This window comes from Leiobunum rupestre, chromosome 6, assembly GCF_980474605.1.
Source record: "Leiobunum rupestre chromosome 6, qqLeiRupe1.1.hap1, whole genome shotgun sequence".
NCBI classification, from domain to species: domain Eukaryota; kingdom Metazoa; phylum Arthropoda; class Arachnida; order Opiliones; family Sclerosomatidae; genus Leiobunum; species Leiobunum rupestre.
The window spans coordinates 42,110,593-42,132,169 of record NC_143389.1 but is presented as its reverse complement, the minus strand read 5'-3'; the positions used below and the strand labels follow the sequence as shown (position 1 = coordinate 42,132,169).

At 39.8% G+C, this 21,577-nt stretch overlaps 1 protein-coding gene across 3 annotated transcripts in view; it reads left to right on the top strand.

The window, feature by feature from the left end:
* The window catches only part of LOC149941013 (uncharacterized), a 59,938-nt gene that overhangs the window by 25,698 nt on the left and 12,663 nt on the right, over positions 1–21,577 (top strand). For all 3 annotated transcript variants that reach the window (XM_090178066.1, XM_090178067.1, XM_090178065.1), the window contains one exon: positions 20,243–20,712. In XM_090178066.1, coding sequence (XP_090034192.1) covers positions 20,629–20,712 — 84 coding nt within the window. In that variant the 5' untranslated portion in view covers positions 20,243–20,628. The remainder of the gene's footprint in view (positions 1–20,242; positions 20,713–21,577) is intronic.

Genomic DNA, 21,577 nt, shown 5'->3' with positions numbered 1-21,577 from the left:
GTGTTAAATAAACAATTTTAGGGATTAATATAGTATTTTTTTAATGAACTAAAATCTTGAAGGGAAAAACTTTGAATTAATTAAGTGGTCACCAGGGCCACTAACACCCCAAACATTTAATTTTTAAACTGGCGATTGGCCTGTGATAGTGCCTTATTTCTCACACTGGACCTATAGCTTCCTTGAGCAGATTTCATAATTCAATTTAGCAGACGGTATTTTCTAGAGTCTCTAGATCTTTTTAAAAATAAATTTCGCGGTGCTAATAGAAGCTATAATAATAATAATAATAATAATCGGCTAGGCTAATACCCCAGGACCACCTTAGGACCAAGTTATCTAGCGATTTTAAACGCCTCTTAAATTAAGGTGGCCGGTTTACAATGCGTAGGAGAGTGGTGGCAAGCCCTTCGTGCCACACGAGCTAACTATACAATTACTATTACACGTTTTTATGGAAGGGGAAATCGAAAAACTCGGTGGGAAAACCCCTTTAACCAGTGGGGAGAGAATTTGCAAACTCAACGCTGAAGGATTAACTCCTGATTTTTACCCAAGGCCACCAGCTGAAAAGGTATTTGATATACACAGACAAATGTAGGGATGCACCGATATATTGGCCGATATTAACAAAGTCATCTATCATAACAGTAGTGTATATTATAAAATCATTGTAAAAGACGGTTCTGTACACTGTCATCCATTTTATTCTAATTTTTCATGAAAAAGTTTGCAAGAGCATATCCGAATATGTTTCTTTCAATTTTACGTGATTGTCTAGCATAAATCCAATATCGTTGTTTTTTCTTTGTTTACACTCTTAACCCAACCCCCTGTCTAAAAAAAAGTATGATCTATAGCTTCTGAAGTCTGGCGTACGTGGCGCTGCCAATTAAATTAAATATTATCATTAGTTAATCGAGAATTTTCTTATTTTTAAATGTTTTTCTGAAAATATTTTTCTAATACCGATACCGATATTAGAAAATAAGCCGATATATCCATAGGTCACAAATATTATATGCCAAAATAATGCCTTTTCAGGTTTTTGTCATGGTAATAACAATTCGGTTCTTGTTATTATAGGTAATCCAATAAATTTTGAATACATTCGGTAATTAAAGGGCAAGGGTGAAGTTAATCTCTCCGCCGTTTCTAACTGATACAAGCGGCGCTCGACCCTTTATTTACATTCCACTCGTAACATCCTTATTAACCCCATCTGTCGTTAAATTCGATATTTCTAGAGGCGCGAATTAGAGACGGGAGACGACACCTGCCCAATCGGGAGTGTCTCTAAAACGATCCGCGCAACTGTAAAAAATGATTCGCGAGCCAAGTTAAATTACACGTAGGCTGGGTATATATAAAAAACACCAGATTAAAATTTTGAAGGGAAATCTAACAACGCGCCCAACAGACGGGGAGACGAGTAAAGTCTACTCTTAGTTCGTAACTACAAATTTGGCAGCCGAAGAAACCTTTACACCCTCCTCGCGAACCACCCACCCTTGTTTTTGCAGTTTTTCTCATCGGGAAGCGGCGATACTCCCGGTCTTCCTTGATTTGATCCCTAATGATGGCTCTTTAAAAAAACCCGAAGAAGTCTGCGGCGGATGGGCGCGTGGTTACTCTCTTTCTCTCCATCTGGCCGGACTCCGGGAGCAGCATCTGGGCTCGCTCGGCTTCAAGACGTTCCCAGATGGCGACACTGATGTTTCGCTCCGAACCAAGACGGCGCGCTGCCGTCAGCCTTTCGCTGCACGCGCCTTGGAAATCCCGACCGACGCTCCAAAAAACAAGCCATCCGCGTTTTATGTTAAATGGCCATTGGACACGCCGATTGTTATGAAAATGTATTTATCTCGAGTTGAAAAGCGGGCACACCTTTCACTTTTATACGCGGATGTTTGTTACCTGTAAAATAGTTGGGGATTTATTTTTTTCTTAGTATATAAGCAATGAAGTTGAAGTTCTAATTGGCCACCACCTCGACCTTTTAGAAACCTTCTGTTTTTAAAATCTTTATTAGGTAATATACTTTAATTTATTTGTATTGGGCAAATTATATTGGAAATAAGCTCAAAATTTGTACTACGAAGTCGGTGGTCACTTCTAAAACCAAATGTACACCAGATTTCGGATTTTCAAATATTTCCATTGCGTTTTTAGATTCCCCGATATTTCCTCAAATATATCTCGATATTTCCTCAAATATATCTCGATATTTAATCAAATATATCTCGATATTTCCTCAAAGATATCTCGATATTTCCTCAAAGATATCTCGATATTTCCTCAAAGATATCTCGATATTTCCTCAAAGATATCTCGATATTTCCTCAAAGATCTCTCGATATTTCCTCAAAGATCTCTCGATATTTCCTCAAAGATCTCTCGATATTTCCTCAAAGATCTCTCGATATTTCCTCAAAGATCTCTCGATATTTCCTCAAAGATCTCTCGATATTTCCTCAAAGATATCTCGATATTTCCTCAAAGATATCTCGATATTTCCTCAAAGATATCTCGATATTTCCTCAAAGATCTCTCTATATTTCCTCAAAGATCTCTCGATATTTCCTCAAAGATATCTCGATATTTCCTCAAAGATATCTCGATATTTCCTCAAAGATATCTCGATATTTCCTCAAAGATATCTCGATATTTCCTCAAAGATATCTCGATATTTCCTCAAAGATATCTCGATATTTCCTCAAAGATATCTCGATATTTCCTCAAAGATATCTCGATATTTCCTCAAAGATCTCACGATATTTCCTCAAAGATCTCACGATATTTCCTCAAAGATCTCTCGATATTTCCTTAAATGCCTTTCGATATTTCCTCAAATGCCTTTCGATATTTCCTCAAATGCCTTTCGATATTTCCTCAAATGCCTTTCGATATTCCTCAAATTCCTTTCGATATTCCTCAAATTCCTTTCGATATTCCTCAAATTCCTTTCGATATTCCTCAAATTCCTTTCGATATTCCTCAAATACCTTTCGATATTCCTCAAATTCATTTCGAAGTGGCTAGCCCTTCGGACGAAATAACTAATCGCGTGTCTACCTTAACTTAGCAAAACTGTGTATATTTTATCTAATTTCTTGTTAGAAACAGCGGCTTTCGTAATGACATTAAAGGCATCGCGTTTAATCGCGGAGAAAAATTATAAATCAAGCGATCAAATCGCTTTCGGCGAAATGATATTTATTTGAGTGGTCTGTACGGTTTTGGAGAGGTAAATTAATTCTTAGAAAAGCAATTAGTAAAACGTGATAATCGCGAAAAGGCATCCCCCTCCATTAGTAGTAGAATGTCGCATCCGCCCGTCACTTACGCAAATAGCGTCCATCTGCGGACGCCTTATTACCCTCAAGTTGCAGCCGCGATTCCATTCAAATCAACATTCGGACGCGATTCCCTAACGCCTTCGAATCCTACCTTCACCGAGCGTCGTTTACGACACGCGTTCGTCGCCACGAACGCCAAATCTCGACAATTTTCTCGGCTCAGGCGTTCACCCATCGTCGCCGTTAAAACAAAACCACGTATCTTTTCGATGGCCTTTTTGAGAAAAATGGATTTTTAATTTTGCTGGAAGTCGTGAAATCGCGTGTTAGGTTTTTACACGCGAGTTAATTTTATAGTTAAATAATTTCGTTTCAATATTGAATTTATGAGGATTTTAATTTAAAAATATTTTGTTAAAGGGGAATTTTTAGAGATACGTGGTTTTGCGTCATGAACTGAGATAGGAGCTGAAAATAAGTGAGATACGTGCTTTGGCGCGAAATTCATTGTGAATATCAAAGATACGTTTAAAGGTTTTCTAGATTTAAAAAAAGAAATTCAATTTCAACCTATTAATGTTTTTTTAATGTTAAATTGGGATGTAGAATCTAAATATTTCAATTTTTACAAAACCACGTATCTCAAGTTACGTGGTTTTGTTTTAACGGCGACGCCATTAACTCCGCCGGTATATCCCCGACGCCGATAATGCCGCGCGGGTAAATAGCGCGCGCAGATGCGAAATCGCGCGTGCCATTACGTAATTAGGCTCAATTTCACTCCCCCCCTGGTTTAAAATGTACGTCGTTTTCGCGTCCAAAAGGCAACAAGGCGAAATATTTATCTGTAGTTATAATTCCGCTCATTTCAATATCTCCGTCCGTACGAAGGGTATAGGCTGCGGCAGACGGGCAATCTGGTCCGATTACGAAATTAGGGACACCTGCCGACCGACGCGCGTACTGTTGTAGCAGCCGCTGCCCCGTTCGAATGTGGACGAATTAGAGCTAATGGCCGCTCATTCGAATTCGATCTATTACGGACTAGAAATTAGCCTAAAGTTTTACCCAAATTTCCAATTAACGTATACGGGGGGGGGGATTTATTGGTCTAGGTAGTCTTAAACCGCGGGCCACGCTTTGATTATATTATATTGGATTTGTGGCTTGTCGTTTCGATGTTTAATTCAACTCGGACCGAACGACATGAAGCAGATTTTCCGTGGAACTCGACTATTTATAAAAGGACCTCTCCAGACTCGAAGCTAAATAGTTAATCATCAAAGTATGCAGATTTCGGTCTCGGAATTTCGTGGCGAATGTTATCATTGGGGTCGTCACTTTGTTTCTAATATTAGGTTTTCATTTTGCAACGATATGATTGAGTCAGGGATGGAATTGCTAGGCGCCAGCCTGTAACAGCTGATAAGTTTTTTTTTGTGAAAGTAAAGGATTTATTCGTATGGAATATAGGCAAGAATGGATATATTTCTACTTAAGAGAGAATGACTATGTGACACTATTTTTAGCTTTCACGCCCGATGAATAAGCTATTTCCCCTAAAATCAAATCAAATCAGCCCGATATCCGAGGGGTCAGACATTCACCAAATATTAATTTCACGCTGGATTTAAAGATTTCTCGTGGAATTTTGGGGACTTGTCGTGGGATTTCGGGACTTGTCGTCGGATTTCGAGATTTCTGGTCGGATTTCGAGATTTCTGGTCGGATTTCGAGATTTCTGGTCGGATTTCGAGATTTCTGGTCGGATTACGAGATTTCTGGTCGGATTTCGAGATTTCTGGTCGGATTTCGAGATTTCTGGTCGGATTTCGAGATTTCTGGTTGGATTTCGAGATTTCTGGTTGGATTTCGAGATTTCTGGTTGGATTTCGAGATTTCTGGTTGGATTTCGAGATTTCTGGTTGGATTTCGAGATTTCTGGTTGGATTTCGAGATTTCTGGTTGGATTTCGAGATTTCTGGTTGGATTTCGAGATTTCTGGTCGGATTTCGAGATTTCTGGTCGGATTTCGAGATTTCTGGTCGGATTTCGAGATTTCGAGATTTATCGTCGGATTTCGGGATTTCACGTATTTTGAGATTTATCGTCGGATTTCGGGATTTCACGTATTTTGAGATTTCTTGCGAGAATTGTAAAAATCTCCGTATTTCTTTGAATATCCGACCCCTCGCCGGAATCTCATTTGTTCCCATAAACTGCCGTTTTCCTCCCTCATGCCGATGGTAAATTAGACAACATAGCCATTCTGCCCGAGTATAAATGAACACCTTCTTGATACGGCGTGATAGTTTTTTCGTAAGGAAATGTAAAGTGACAACTGATGAGGTTACTTCGCGTCTGTGGAATGCGGGGGAATTGCGAAATTATCAAATTATTTAGTAAGCCTTATTTTTCCAAGTGTGAAACCGCTGCTGATATTTTTCCGCCTTGAAGCGTTCGAAAACAATGAGTAGCGCGTTTCGCTGTTTTCACGGAAGACTGTAATTATCCCGGCATTCTTTATGTAGCAATTTTTTGTAACGTTTTGATTAGGTTTTAATTAACAGGTGTTTTTATATTATAGGTCTCTTAAAAACTACCGCGCAAAAACGAGTTATATAGTTAATGTCGGTTCAGCCCCGAATGGTACAATGTATTTAATTTCATCGCGGTTGTAAAACTATTTTAGAACAAAAACTGAGCCTATAGCCTTATTATTTCACGCGCGTGACCCCGCACGCCTATTTCTAATGTAATTATCCAGTTTGCATTTTTACTCCGGGCTGTATCAAATTCATTTTTAAAAAAATTATATTTTTTTGTAACTGTTTGGGTTACGGATAAACTTTAAAGGTAATATAGCGCAGTTAGAGGTCGGCAGTCGATTAATTTTTATCCATGAATAAAATAAGCTCGGCGATATTTAAATAATATTTATTTAAATAACCAATAGTTGAATAAAAATTGTAAAATGTTTAAATAATCGAAAGTGAATAAGCCTATTATTTAAATAAAACAAACGATTATTTAAATAAATACCACTTTTATTCAAATAAATGCTTGGTTGCGTAAAAAAACATAATTAAATAAGTTAAAATGATGTTCTTTTGACCAACGTTTTTTAAATAAATCAGAAAATTTGTGGATAATGAATAAACAATTCCGAAAACGTTTTTTTTTTCATAAAAACCCAAAAAACGGGTTTATTTGGTTTAAACCAGGATTTTTGGGTTTAAATCAGGTTTTTATTAAAAACTGCTTTATTTTACTCTTAATCTATTTTTTTGCTTTTGTTTCACCCTGCATTCATATTACAAATCCATTAAAAAATAATAAGAGTATTATTACAAATCTCAGTGACCAGAACGGAGTTTTAGTTTTAGTTTCGTTTTTGATTTTGTAGAAATGCAGGGTGACCAGGAAAATGCCTCAAAAATGTTATTGAAAAAATAGCTAATTTTCAAGTGAATTAAAGGAAAATATAGGAAAAAGCATAAGCAAAAATAAGGATTCTTATCGAAAAACAGTAGATAAAATTAAGTAAAATATAGGATGAAGAAGGGTACACGACTATATTATATACTACATGAGAAAACCTAAGGGGTGAATAGGAAGGTATTGTACATTTTTTAGAAATGTAATCAATCATTTTGGTAATAAAATGTTCAAACATTTTGAAATATTTTTTAGTTAATTAAAAGAACCAAATTATCACTTGGTTTAAACCATGATTTATACCAAGGTTTAAACCAGTGTGGTTTAATCCAGCCAACCCTGATATAGCGGATGATTTTTAGATTAAGTTTCTACTCCCTTTAATCTATTTCTTATTAATGTTTGTAATCTTTTAAAATCCTGTACCCTTCCTATAAAACAGGTTTTATAAATCTTGAAATCAAATTGAAAATCCACCGAAATCGTATCGCAAAATCTGCTGAAAATCGCGTAATTCTAAAATTGGTTTTTAAACATCGCAAACCTGAATCAAAATCTGATAAAATTATCCGTCATCTGGAAAGGTGGTTTATACTTTTATCGGAATCTGAAGACTGTGTGGTGCTATTTGCCCATCAAAGGAAACTACCATCATAGCGATGGGTAAACGGATGGGGGGGTTAAGAAAGAGGGGGTCGACACTTTTTCCTCAATACGTGAAAAGGGAAAGTATAAGCTTCCGTTTTTCGTGTCATTCAGCATCCATAAAGATGAAAGAAGATGGAGAGAAAGAGGAGATGGATGCTGTACCTGGGAGCGAGCGCGGAATGAAAGGAGAGCGCCATATGGGGGTCCCGGCTCTCTTTTAGGCGCGGCAACAGTTGGCATTCTAAAGAGACGGCACGTGGCGCCACTAGTTCCTCCGTCCCTCACCTGGGGGCGCGCCACCAGACCCTCGACAACTTCTTCTCGCTTACCGAATCTACAGCCATTCAAAGTCCACTTTTCTACCGCGTCTCGACGGACCTTACCCGATACTTCTGCCAAAGTTAAAACGATACCTTCGACTATATCGTCGAAAGTCTCGCGTAATCGAGTGATGGTTTATATACGTATATTTTTTTAATCCGAGGGTTGATTTTTTAAACATCGACCTCGGCACGCGCTTCTCGAGAGAAAAAAAGCACGCGCCGAAAACATTCCGCTTCAGAATCTTGTATAAATAAGCAGATGGAAAGTTCGCGCCAAAAACGGGCCTTAGCCGTATGACATATGGTTGGTTTTCTTATAAGAAAAATGTAGAGACAAATACGTTCGTACTAAAGGGGGGGGGGGGACGGTAAGGGAGAGGAAATATTTTATATCACTTTTTTTTTATCCAAGCTTCACTATCTCGGCAATATGTATTTAGCCCCACGTGCAATTTTATGTCCCCTCTTATATTTTTTGGGCGTAATAGAGCTTGTTTAAAGAAGGACTTCTTATTCGGTATCACGAAGGGAACCGTTCCGATCTGCAAACATTGTTTTTTTTATATGTTTTTGTTTGCATTAATATTTAAAAAAAACGCAAGCTGTTGCCGCGGTTTGTTGAACTGAAGATTTGCGGTATTTTTGATTTTTTACGAGATGGGCGGTTAAATTTAATGCAAAGGGAGAGTGAGGTTTGCTTATGGTTTGTTTGCTTAATGAAAATATGGTGTTGATATAACGCTAGAACTTATGGTCCATAAAAGTCATAATCTTTAGTGTTGGGTTTTTTTCTAAGCTAACTTCAAATGATATTTAACTCGTCAATTTGACGTTTGATATAAGTGTTGGTTTTTATTTAGTGCATTTAAATCATTTCTATTTCTTTGGAAACTATCTTTTTAATTTTGGGATATTTATTAAGGACATTTAGTAGTTCAGTTTTATTTTTAATTTAGTTTATTCTAAGAACTTAATTTCTACTTTCTCCATTTTAGGATAGTTGATATAACGTACTAAATATCAATTTAATATGAAAAATGATAAACAGCGGCTAGATAGCGAACTTTTCCATTAAGATTAACGGTTTATTTTGGCTATAGTAATAATAACAACTCTCCATCGAAAATATTTTTCTTCGTTATAAAGATGATGGCTTATATTGAGGTAAAATGTCCGAGCAACTTTTGTAATAAAGATGAGTGAATCCCCTTAGACGCAATACGGAGAACCTTATCCCGTATTTATCTAACTTTCCAACCGGTAGACGATATTATTTTTCCACGGAGAACATCAAATTCGCATTAGGCCCATTTTCCAGCCCTCGACCGAATGATACAAAGCGAAGGCGTATTAAACGTATCAGCTAAAACACGACTTTAGCGATGATTAGTTATAGCCGCTACGAAAACGATGTTTTCGTTCGTCTCCTTATCAGCCGGTAGATGGGGCGGCGTACCTTAATGGCCATTTCGCGAATTAGAGTAACGTCAGTCGCGTGGCAGATTCGATCGGCGTTTTCGATAAGCTGAGCCTGAAAACGAAATATTTGACGCGTCCCGTCAGCTGCTTACACTCGAACTCATTCGAGTCTTTTTATTCCGCTAGCTCTATCATCAGCCCCTCGCCTCGACGACGTTTGACCCCGGCGTACGCGAATCCGCTCTCTCTAATTTACTCCTAAATACGCGAGGTTAAGGGCGGCGCCTTAACCGTTCGAACGGCGACTTCGGAAAATTGTCCAGATTAATCGGCGAAGTCTTGACGTTTCGTGAAGCTCTTAACCTCTCTAACGTAAAACACGGCTCCTTGTAGTATTCTTTCTTATCGTTCGAGTGGTCGCTTCGGCCTCATCCTCGTGGTACCCTAGCAGCGGTGCCTCTTCCTCTGATATAGTCAAGAGTGTTCTGTGTTTTCAGTCCCTCTCTATAACAAACCTGGCTTTCCGTGACTTTATAGAGTAATCAGTTTTGATATGGAAAGACAGCTGATATTATTCTTTATCGCTTTTTATAAGTCATCCTCCACTTTCGCGATTAAATATTGAATCGAGTATACGGTTTAGCGTCGAATTGAAATTAAATTTTGGTTATTTTGATAATCAAATAATTCCCTGGTATGTAGCTTTACCCCCATACACCAGGGTTCGTACACGACCTGGAAAAGTCAGGGAATTTTAAAATGTTTCCAAAAGTTCAGGGAATTTAAAAAGATTCCAAAATGTCAGGGAAAAGTCAAGGAATTTAAAAATGGTCCCAAAAAGTAAGGGAATTTTAAAATGACCCCAAAAAAATCAGGCAAATAACTTTTTGAAAAAAATATTTTTCACAATTTTTATCTCAAACCATTCATTTATTCTACAAAAATGGTCAGGGAATATTTGGCAATTTGGTCAGGGAAAACCTGGAAATGTCAGGGAATTTAATTCCGGAAATTTTGTACGAACCCTGTACACGGTTGTTTTCTATAAAGTAGCATTGGTGTTCTTGTTTAGATGTATCGGGCTCGTCACTCGTGACGTAGAATTGACGTTTCACTGCGATAGCCAATAAACTCTGTCTTATTCAACTTGTTAAAAAGTTCCACGCGCGTCTTGATATTTTAGCGTAAACGGGCTCGAGCGATTTCCCGCGTGCTCCCTAAAATAAAAAATAAAATGCGCGAGCCTTTTACGCTAAAATATTAAAGAGCGCGCGCGTGGAACATCTTAACAAGTTGAACAAGACACGAATTAAAACTTATTTTTATAAAGATCTAACCTTCAAAACTGAACTGAACTCCTACGTATCTCGTGACGAAGGCGATACATGAAAACAAGTTAGGCAAGCTTAATGACTTTATAGAAAGGCTTATTACGTGGGAGGGTGTCGGCTTCTAATCAACAAAGTTTCTTACTATCAATATAAACTGAAATTATATAACTGCTTTACAAAACCGTTATAACTCTTTTTATAACAACAAACAGGAAGTGGCAACGAATTTCTCCTTATAATTATAACGGAAGCAAATATTTTTCGAGAAGTATTTTTTATTCTTTTGGTCCAAGAAAAACCTCCAATAATATCCCATATGTCGCGTTCCTCTTCGCACCTTCGAATAATGTAGTTACTAGTTCATTCTCCCCAACACCAACATCCTTCCTCCGCCAGCGGAAAAAAAACACACACACGCGCGATGAAAAAATTCCTCTACTAGTTTTTATATACGTAACCATATTTAAATATTTACGCGCGTTTAAATTAAACGACGGTAAAAAAAACCCCGTCAAAATCGGGTCAAGCACTGTCGGCTATTTCAACAGCGACAGAATTGAAATTCCGTTGAAGTCTGAATATCCATTCTGTTTCCTCTTCCTAAATGACTTACCCGGTTATAGGTTATAGGAACACCAAGGGGGTATAGGTAATTTAGGGGACCTACGAAGAGAGAGGGGGGTTCCCCGAAAAAAGGGTGCGTAACCAGAACACCCCCCCTTCGCGCCGCGTATAGATTAGGTATACCCAAAAAGATCTTTGGAAATGAGGACCCCCCTTAAACTGGCGGCTCGAAATGCTCAGTCTGTTCTAACCCCCCGCTCCTATAAAGGTAACCTATAAGTTGTAGAAGCGTGTATGTAGGGCCCTGCGAGCATCTGGAAGTTGGGCATCTGTTGAATCGCGGGACCCCGCGCTGGATATAGGCGAAGATGGAAAACTTCAGGTATACGAAAAAATCTTCCGAAACCAGATGGGAGCGTACGCGGACGCCAAACGGGGGGATAAGGGCACCTGGATAGTGTCTCCCCCCCCCTTGCATCTTCCTATAGTTTTATAAATCTCTATTTTCCGCGGCTAGTCTACGGAATGGCATTTAAAAATAAACGATTTTTAACGTATTTATATTCGTCATTATGGAATTAAGACTAAGAAAGCGGGGTGAAATGGAAAGCTTCCTGCGGATATCTCTAATATAGGTTTTATTTATAGGCACGCTAATGTTTTCGCTCGAATAGGATCGCCTAAATGGTGAAAGTATTTTAATTATTGAAATCTGTTATTTATAGTTATTGGCGGTCTATATCCTAATGGTTTATTTTGGAATGAGCGCGTCAATATAACGTTATGTTAATGAAAGAAGGGAGGCCGCCGTTTCATCCTCCGGTTTTCGCTTTCGTCCGATAAAGCAGCTTGCGCTTTTGGATCGAATTTAGTCGAGATTGTAGTCGCGGCACGATCTCGCTAGTGTTTATGCTAAATACTTTCTATACTTTTTTTTTATACATGATGATGAGTTGGATGTATTTATACGAATGTCCGTCTGGTTTCTTGTACCGTGGTAGACCGCGGCTTGTTATTATACTCGCGTCTAGACCGACCTTTTCTCGTTTAGCGGTACACCTCGCCTATTTGGTCATTTTGACCGAAAGAATTTGTTAAAATTTTCATCCAGGGGGCTTTTTACTTTGACGTAATTGACTGACTTTGACCTACAGCGCGCCAGTGGGACATTTTTTGAATGCTTATGGCCGATTTTAACGATCTTTCGCGTTTACCAGACGCGCTTTCGTTGAATATTATTATATTTAGCCGCTTCCGCGCCACTGCTATTTGAGTTCGAATATTTTTATTAACTCGCCTCTAGGGTATCGATCGAAACCGTCGTTCTAACTTGTCATAAATATAAATAAATATATATATTATTTATAAGTAGATCACCGAATGCCCTTGACATTATTATTCTGTTTATCAATAAATCTTCGATTAGTTTCAAATATGAATTTTTTTTATCTTAGGTTAAATAATAGTGATCAGTTTTGGTGTAAAATTACCGAGAGGTACGTCCGACATTTGCAAATTTTGCGTGCGGGATTTTGAGTCTCTATGATTTCTGAAATCAGAAACTGATTTTGGGATTTCAGAACTCAATTTTCGTGCTGATTTTGAAACTGATTTTCGCCCAGATTTCTGGATTTTCAAGTTTTCAAGATTTCCAAAATCTCCAAAATAATTTTTCTCTACAGTGTATGGGATTTGCACGAATGCCAGACACTACGAAAATAACAGTTACTAACGAAATTTGTTACGCGTAATTAAACTAATTAAAATACCGTTTTTTGATTCTCCAATAGAGCGTTCTATAAAATCGGTGTGGTGTGCTTTCCCCCTTTGGAGTGAGAAAAAAATATTTACCTGGCAAACCCGTAAGAAACGAGAGCAGTCGATTTTTAGGAGTAGCGTAGTTGCTAGCCTAGGCTTCACTAATTTCCGGCTTTCCGCACCGTTTTTCTTATTTTAAATGATTTTTGTAATAAATGTATGATGGCAAATAAGCAAATTATAGTCCCAAAAAGAAACTTAGATCATGAAAATATTCTTAATCCCAATCATACTTGAATACCTAGGGTCCCTCCTACAACTCCTAAAAGATACGTCTCTATAGACAGTACATAAGCCGAATTCTCTTAAACCAAAGAATAACAAAAGTTGTTAGTCCCGCTGAACTAGCTCTATAGTCTGTATGAAAAGTTTGGCCGATTTATAGAACGCTCTATTCGTTCGAGTCTACGTGATAATCGTAACCTTGAAAAGTGAAACGCGCGAGCCAGTTTTTCCAAAAGATTCCGCTTTTAAATTATTCCGAACAGAAGACAATCATTAGAATCGCGCATCTTTAAACCGCGCGGGACTTAATGCTTATAATTACGGTACTTAAATCGATTAAAACAAAATTAAATACGAATTAATTTCTGCATTATTCCGAATAATACCTCAACGAACGTGGCTGCCGCGGTCCTATTGTGATGAATTTCCCAAAATTCCGTTATAGAAAATGACACATTTTGCGAGTTTACCATATACCATGCGTACGTATATTTAGACTTTAACAATGGAACAAAAGATTGTTACTTTATTCTACTGCACTCATAAAGGCATTCTCTATCGCTCGAAAAAAGTCAATTTTTCATTTATGAAATATAGCGGTAATTTCGGGAGAGAGAGATAGAAACTTCGTAATAGGCGACAGACACGGACGTCAGGTGATGCTACGCCGGAAAGAGTCAACCCGTTGTTGCGCGCTTAGGAAATACGCTTAATTATAGCTTAGCTCATAAAGCAATGGGACGGCGATGGAAAATAATTAATTCTTCGGCTGCCGCCGATAAAAAAACAAAGAGTCGTCTTGTGTCTTCGAGGAGCGCAGTCGGAAGGCGAGGGGACCCGGGTCGCCGGAAGTCGAAGTCATTGTCAGCGGGTGTCGTTTCCTCGGTGTGACGGTGTGCTTCGACAAGACCATACACCTTTCGCGCGTAATAAGGCTCTCTCCTGACTCACTCGGAATATTCTCCCTAATGCCCGGAGTACATTTTTAATATTGACGTCGGCTGCTATTAGAAGTCTTTTCCTGGTTGCCTATTTGACACTAAACTCTCATATCGTGATTATACCGCGGTTAATAATACTATATTGTATTGGGAAGTATGTAGAGTATAGTTATAAAGGAGTAATAGTAATCAACTAACATTAGCTATGGCAACTGAAAATGTTTTTGATCACTTAAAACAATAAAATCTCCATTTAAAAAAGCATGGGATTTTCTCGGTTTCACAGGGTCCTAGCTACGAAAATTTTGATCACGAAATGTGTAATTTGGACCACATTTAGGTAAATTTCATCAAGTTTGGGTAAATTGAAACATTTTTAGGGTAAATTTGTAAAAAGGTTTGGGTAAAATAAGGAAAAAATCTTATTTTGGTTGTAAGTGGTCAAAAACATTTTCGGTTGCCATGGCAAATCGAATGGGTAGTTCAACGTCTTCTTTCGGGAAATTTAATATCTCATATAGATCTACATTACGGCCGACTTTGAACTAAATCGGCAATAAACATCTCGGGTACTCTCCTTGTAAGTTGATACCTTAGGCCTAAGTTATCGAGCGACTTTTATTGCCATTAATTCAGGTGGCCGGGTTACGATGCGTAGGAGGGTAGTGGAAAGCCCTTCGTGCCATCATCTTCCTACACTAACTATTATACTGTTAAGTTTTATTGGAAAGGGACACTAACTATTACCGTTAACCTCAACAAGTTTTTACGCGGAAGGAGTTGTTCAGAGTTTTTGACCCAATGCCACAAGCTGGGATCTAACCCAGAAACTAAATAGCGGAACTCTTCTGCTAGCACGCGTTACGTGTTTTAACGTATATAGCGCAAATTATCTCTAGCTTCTTTTAAACCCGTTCACTGGTGGATTAACCAATAGGCTAAGTAGGCCTTAGCCTAGGTCCCCCGCGGAAATAAGAAAAATATGGGGCCCCGAGACGAGGTCAGTGAGGCCTAGGGGCCAGAGTGTATAGTTAATACGCCACTGAATTTGGTGGCAAACTTCTTACTACCTGTATTTTTCAATTTAAATTGTTGTTGGGTTTAATTCTTATATTGGTTATATAATTCTTATTTATGGAAATAGCTAAAAAATATGAGGGGATTATAATTATTTAAAAGAAAATATTGTCCTTAACTGTTTTTAGGGGGATAAAGTGTTATAACGGAAGTTATTTATTGTTTTCTTAAAGTATCTCTGTGAAACGCGATTAGTAATTTTAGTATTTTGTATAATTGGTGTAAATGACTCGAACGTTTTTCTTCAACGTGTGTGGTTCGTAACGGGACAACCTTAGTCGGCTCTTGAATAACCCTAAAATTAATAAGGACAGTTAGCGGTTACTCTTGAAGTGTAGAATATCCGGTTAGTCATAACGGCAGAACATCCTTGCGGTTTTAATAGGGCCAATAGAAAGTGGAGAACCTAAGAGCTTCCATTCAAAGACTCGGTACTCCAGAGTTCCGTATAAATGATATTTTTTATAACAAATTGAAAAAAGATGCTCTTTAAAACATCCCTCGAGAGACGAGTGAAAAATGGCAACCAAATTTCGACAGCTTTCCAATTTTTTCCTCGCCGCTATTCTCTCGTGATTTCAAAAGCTACTGGCCAAAACTGTTTCGTTTAAAATCCATTTTTTCCGACGTGAAGGATCGTTACCGCGGTTCCGTTAAAGGGAAAACTTTACCCTCTCCCCGCCTTGCACCGACTCGCCTCGTAGTCTTCCTGACTATCATCCATTTTGGGAACTGACAAAATATTCTCGCGAGATAAAATACTATTTTGGAGTGTTTTCGGTACGAGAAAAATGGCTTCTGAAGTTCACTTTTTGTATCACCTTTTTTTTTTAAGACTTTTCCCAAATATTGTATCTTTTAGCGAGCGCGCTGGGTCCTCTCCTGTACCGCGCTGGGTTGACTATCGGATTAGAGACGGGATAAGGAACAAAAATAGGGTCTCGTAATATTTATGTCGCGATTTTCACTCGAATAAACCTTCACTTTTAGGAGATTATCGAAGCTTTTATTGCTTTCAATTTTTAGTTTTTGTTTTAAACCAGGATTTTTGATTGTTTTTGTTCGTAAATTTCGAGTGGAAATAATAAAAAATATATAACGTGAATGAAAATAGACCAAATAAATAATATAGCTTATAGGGGCAGATAATAATTGATTATTAGGATTATTAAATTCTAATTAAACCCGATTTAAATCAAATCTGTAGTTTTGGTTGTGTAAAGATTTGGTTGTGTAACAAGAGTGATCTGCCCCTCGATTACGTTCTAACCGTCTTAACACCCACGCTACGCGTGAAAGCCGACCCTAGCCCCTTCTATAACTACGCAAATATAATTAGAATAATTTTCATTTTATTATTATATACCAATAAACGTAAAATTATTAAAATGACAATATAGAAATCGGTTAAACCCGGTACCCTATAAACGTATAGAATACGCTCAACAACAATAATAATGAAAAGGTCGTTGTGTATAAAGGTCAGGAGGGTGCGGACGGATCCCAAAACAAGACCCGATGGTGACACTATGGACCGTACTATTTTTACTTCCCAAAACTCTCCGTCGTAGTGGTGGCACCCTTTGCGATCTTTGTTAGAAGTCCTAGTGAGAGAAAAATGTAGGTCGGACAGCCCCGCTCGCTATTATTATTTCCGGCGCAAAATGTCGCGAGCTGCCAGATTGCCTCTCACTTGTTGCGAATTTCGAGTCCGCCGCTTTACAAGCTGCGCCGACGATTGCTTTTTTTTTCTTTCGACTTTTTATCCCGCAAAAATCTGTGCCAGAGCGCTCGCGCGCGCGCGGTCTATTTTTAATAGCTCGTGCAGTTGCCGGCACGCGACCGCCACGCGACAGATGTCTACTTCCTTCCCCCCCGCCCGCCCTCCCCTCCCTCTCGAGCGCGTGCGTTTTTCAAAAAGCGACGCGCTTATCGGAGAGAGAGAGAGAAACACCACCACCGCCTATATAGCCTTTTCCCTTATACTAGTCGCTCGATATAGGGGCAGATGGTTTCTTACTGATATTCGTTTTATAGGAGCAACAGCGGTACGCCGAACATTTTTAATACCCCGCGCGCGCGCGCTCTGTCAGATAGTACATTCTACAAATAGTCAAAATACGCGTGTATAATTTAGACCCGGGGGGAACGGAAGATTTCTTTAAAAAAGTACTACTTTTCGCGGTTTTTCTCCGAACGCGATTGGTTCCGCCATCGATGACGTAGCGGAATGGGGGGATATAAAAATCCTAATGGGGGGAACGGAAAACCACCGGAAGCCGGCTGCACGCGTCGTAGTAGGTTTTTTTTTTATATATATACCGGTGATATTGTTGAGCGTTCTTATAATTCTACGTATGGGGATGAAATGTGGGGGATGATTAAAACTGATGGCGGGGGGGCTGAAAGAGGGGGGAGGCACCGTTTAGACGGAGGGTGGTGGTGGTTCTCCTTCCAGAATTTTACCCAAAACTCAAGTAAAAGAAAAAGGGGGGAAACTTAAGACTTTTTCTTGAGAGTTTCCTCCCCCCTTTGACGCTCGGAAGTGGCTTCGGCACGTGCCAAGCTGTTCGATGGAAATATTAAAAGGGGGGAGGGGCGGGTGGCGATGGGGGTATTTCGGAAAAGCAGCTGCGCGCGCGCGACAGACGGCGCGTGCCCGTGTAGAAAAATGCGACTTATCCTAGTTGGCGCGCGCCATATTCCGTCCGCGCACGCGTTGAAGGATTCTCCGGGGGAAGCGTATGCTTCACTCCTTTGGCGCTAAATACACTAGAGAATCATTCTGATGGACTCGAATGAATGAGGATGAGGAGGAAAAAGGGGATCGACGGAGTGGCGACCTCCGCATTCCCTTCTGGTCACAAGTGGGTTGGCGGAGACCGGATTCCGACACACGGACGAATATTGAACGCCTGCTGTTGTTTTTCTCAATTAATCGCTCCAAATTTATAAGTTTTCTTTTAAATAGATAGGAATTTTATTAATTTCGAATATAACGTTTTATTAGTATTTAGAAACTGTTTATTACGAACTTTTTTTTCCTTCAAAATGTAGGAATTTACATTGGCAGCTTGTCGTAATGGCTATTTCGTATTGAGATTAGCATACGTTCATTATATAATGATTTAATGCTTCGATCCATTAAAATGAATACCGAAATACCGCGGCGAATAATAATAATTTAGGCGCACCTAGATCTGTAACTGAATTACCGAGTTACCCAGCAGCCTGGATATTTTTTACGCTACCAACGGCTAGATTTTTTTTTATAGTTAGTCCTATATTACCAGCTACCCCCGATTTAAATAATAATAAAAAAAAACACTCCGAATTTTTCGTGCCTGAAAATACCTGGATGGATGATGATGTTCAAAAAAAATTCCCCATAGGTACCGCACCTTTAAATTTCCGCGCGGTTAGTCGCGCGCGTGCCGTGATTGGTTCGGATTTTCGCGGCTGACGCGCGCTACCAGTCTCGCGCGAAACGATAAAAAGCGGGTGGGGGGGGGAGAGGGGGGAAACGGTGTAGGGGAATGAATCTATAAATTTTTGCGTCACGCGAAACGCCAGGCGTCATCTTTGGTTTTCCTTTGAAACCTCTCGGGCCTCTCTTCATCCTCCCAGATAAGAGGAGTTCCAACTCGCAGGTGGGGGGGGGGGGTCGAGTGGATGATGGTACCTAGCGTCTGCCGCTGTCTTCTCGACAATAACCAAGGTCCCATTTCGCGTTGTGTCACCAGCTGCTTTCTTGAGAAGGTGGCGAAACCTGGTGGACCCGAACGGAAGCCAGCCGTCGCGCGTCTCTTTTTCCAGGGTTCTTTTTGTTTTAAAACCTTCACCCCCCCCCCCTCCGTCCCTTCAATCAGGTATCTGCCCCCCCCCCCCCCTCTTAGGCATTTCAAGCTGCCGTAAGTGATCCTTCTGTTGTTTTACTTTCTAACGCAATCCAGGCACACTTCCGACTGGGAAAATATTTTAGCGAAAACGCCTCACTAATAGGACTGATTGCGGCACAGTGATTAGTTGCCAATGTTATAAGGGCGACGCGGATTACAGTATATTATAATTCCCCTATTATTTTGAATAAACATAAATATACCACTTTGGCACATAAAGTAAAAAATTAAATAATTATAGTTTATTATATTCCGAAATACCGTTTATTAAATTTAAAATTTCCGTCAAAATCTTTAAAAAAAATTTAGTTTTTTTTGTAAAAATAGTTGTGGCGTCGTGCGATAGATGGCGCTCCGTTCTTCGATCGAGGATGTAAAAATGCGAAAGTCGTCAAGCGAGATATGCTACGCCGGGAAGCCGCCGGCTCTCTGATAACTACCGGCGTTTCGGAGCTCACTAGGGGGGGTCGTGATAGACGCGTAATTATCCCCCCCTTCTGATGATTAGCATTACCCATTTAGGAAAAATTCGGTTAATTTAGGATGTGCTATGGTTTCGGAGGCTGAGGCCAAAATCAATAAGGATGATGAGTTAGTAGCACGAATGGTAATATAACAGGAACGTCATTTGATGGTTGAATTATTGGTTCATCTGTTTATTGTTCCGATTTAACTCTATCGATTATTTACATTAGACAAAAATGCGCTAAAATCTAGCTAAACTCATTTTTGTATTATGTCTGCGTTTTTAGGGCTACCGCGTTCTCCACATGTCTGTTTCGGGGGTATAGTCCTGGGTTGCGGACTCTGTAGGCCGATCAAAGGTAGGGTAACGTCGAGGGAAAGTATACCGGTTAGCATCTGCCTTTGGGTTTGACTTCAGGTGATCTCGGGATCAGCTATAGACGAAAAGAGTGGATAGGAAGAGAGAGAGAGAGAGAGAGATGGGGGAAGGAAATTCAGGGGATGATATTGTAGCGCATTATGTCGGGCGCGCGCTGAGAAGAGAGAGGGGGGGGACTACTCTCGGAAGCCAGCCGTAGAGAGAGAGAGAAAAGAGGCTCGATGGGAGGAGCTTCGCATAAAAACCTAGAATCTCCGCGCGCCTAGGCGACAGTCTCAGACAGTATGCGTTCTAGGAAGCACACGCGGCGCGCGTGCTAGTCACGAAAATTTATTCACGCAAAAATTTCCACGCGGCCTACAAAATCTCATCCGCGTCGAACGGCAAAAATCGAAGCGTTTTCTTTTCTAACGCAGGATCTCGGAGCACTCGCCAGTCCATCGACCATCATCGTAGCGACGACAACTAGCCGAGGATTTTTTCGAGAATCGACGGAAACAAGGAGAGCACCGGCGGTTGTTGTTAACTAGTACGGAAGAAGAGAACATGGTGCATCGAACGCCGCGTGCCGCTGCGGAAACAGCGGCCAGCGAACCGCGGCTCTCTCGCCCTTCGTCAGCCGCCTTCTGACAACCCCGATTTGCCGGGCATCTTCGCGTGCGGATACGCGAAAATATTTCGTCTCTTCAACGAGTGATCGGATATTTATCGAAGAAAATACAGTGCGCCATTTCTCAACTATTTTGTACGAATTTGGATTAAACATTTGACGCGTTACCTCCGCGTCCCCTGATTTTTCAACATGTCAGGGAAAAGAAATACCATTGGATCTCAAGCGTTTGTCTTCTTGACAACCAACATCTTGCTCCTGACTCTCTCGCCACAGGTAAGCCCGAAACGTTTTATTCGATTCACCCATCCTCGAAGCCATTCGAACTTGGTTTCCCTTACGTTTTACCTCGCGAGAAGTTATTCCTTACTAGCGAAGACGCGTAGTTTTCTCGGTATTTTGCGTCTTGCCTAGTTTCCTCGAGAGTGTTTTATAAATAGCGTTGGTGAAAAACCTAGTTGGTTTTTAGGCTTCAACGACCAACACTACGCGCTTGTAGATATTTTTCAAACTCTTATTGGTCTATTATAAACCTACTCTTGACGATCTCGTCTCTAAAGAATAACCTCGTATTTAATAACTTGAGGAAATAAAAAAATTTCTCGAAAGGTCGTAAACCCTGTTCGCGTTTTAAAAGAGATTCTTTTAGTAACGAATAGTTTTGGATATAATCCAATAGTTAAAGAGAAAAAAAGTAACAACCGCGACGGAAACGGTGCTTTTTATATCATTTTTCCGTGATTAGATTTAGCTAACTTCCCGAAAACACCGGCTCGTACGCGCCATTCAGCTTTTACAACGCATATACAAGCTCGTTTAAAAATAACGAATGTAAACAAAAAACTTAAGCCTCGGTTACGTCAAAAAATAATCTCTTCCATCAGATTCTTCGCCTCTGGCGTATCGGCCAATTACTCTCCTTCTGGCTGGTATAAGTTTACCCTCCTAATAGTATACGCCCTCCATCCAGTTATAACGTAATCTATCGGGAACTATTTTCTCACGGAGCGTCGGCATTACCCGAACTGACAGTGAAGAGAAAAAAAAACAACGCTTTTTCGAAATTTTCGCGAGTCCTTCGTTCGGCAATCGAAAGCGCGTGCCTGGGGTTTTTGATATTTTTCCGCGACGTATAGCGACG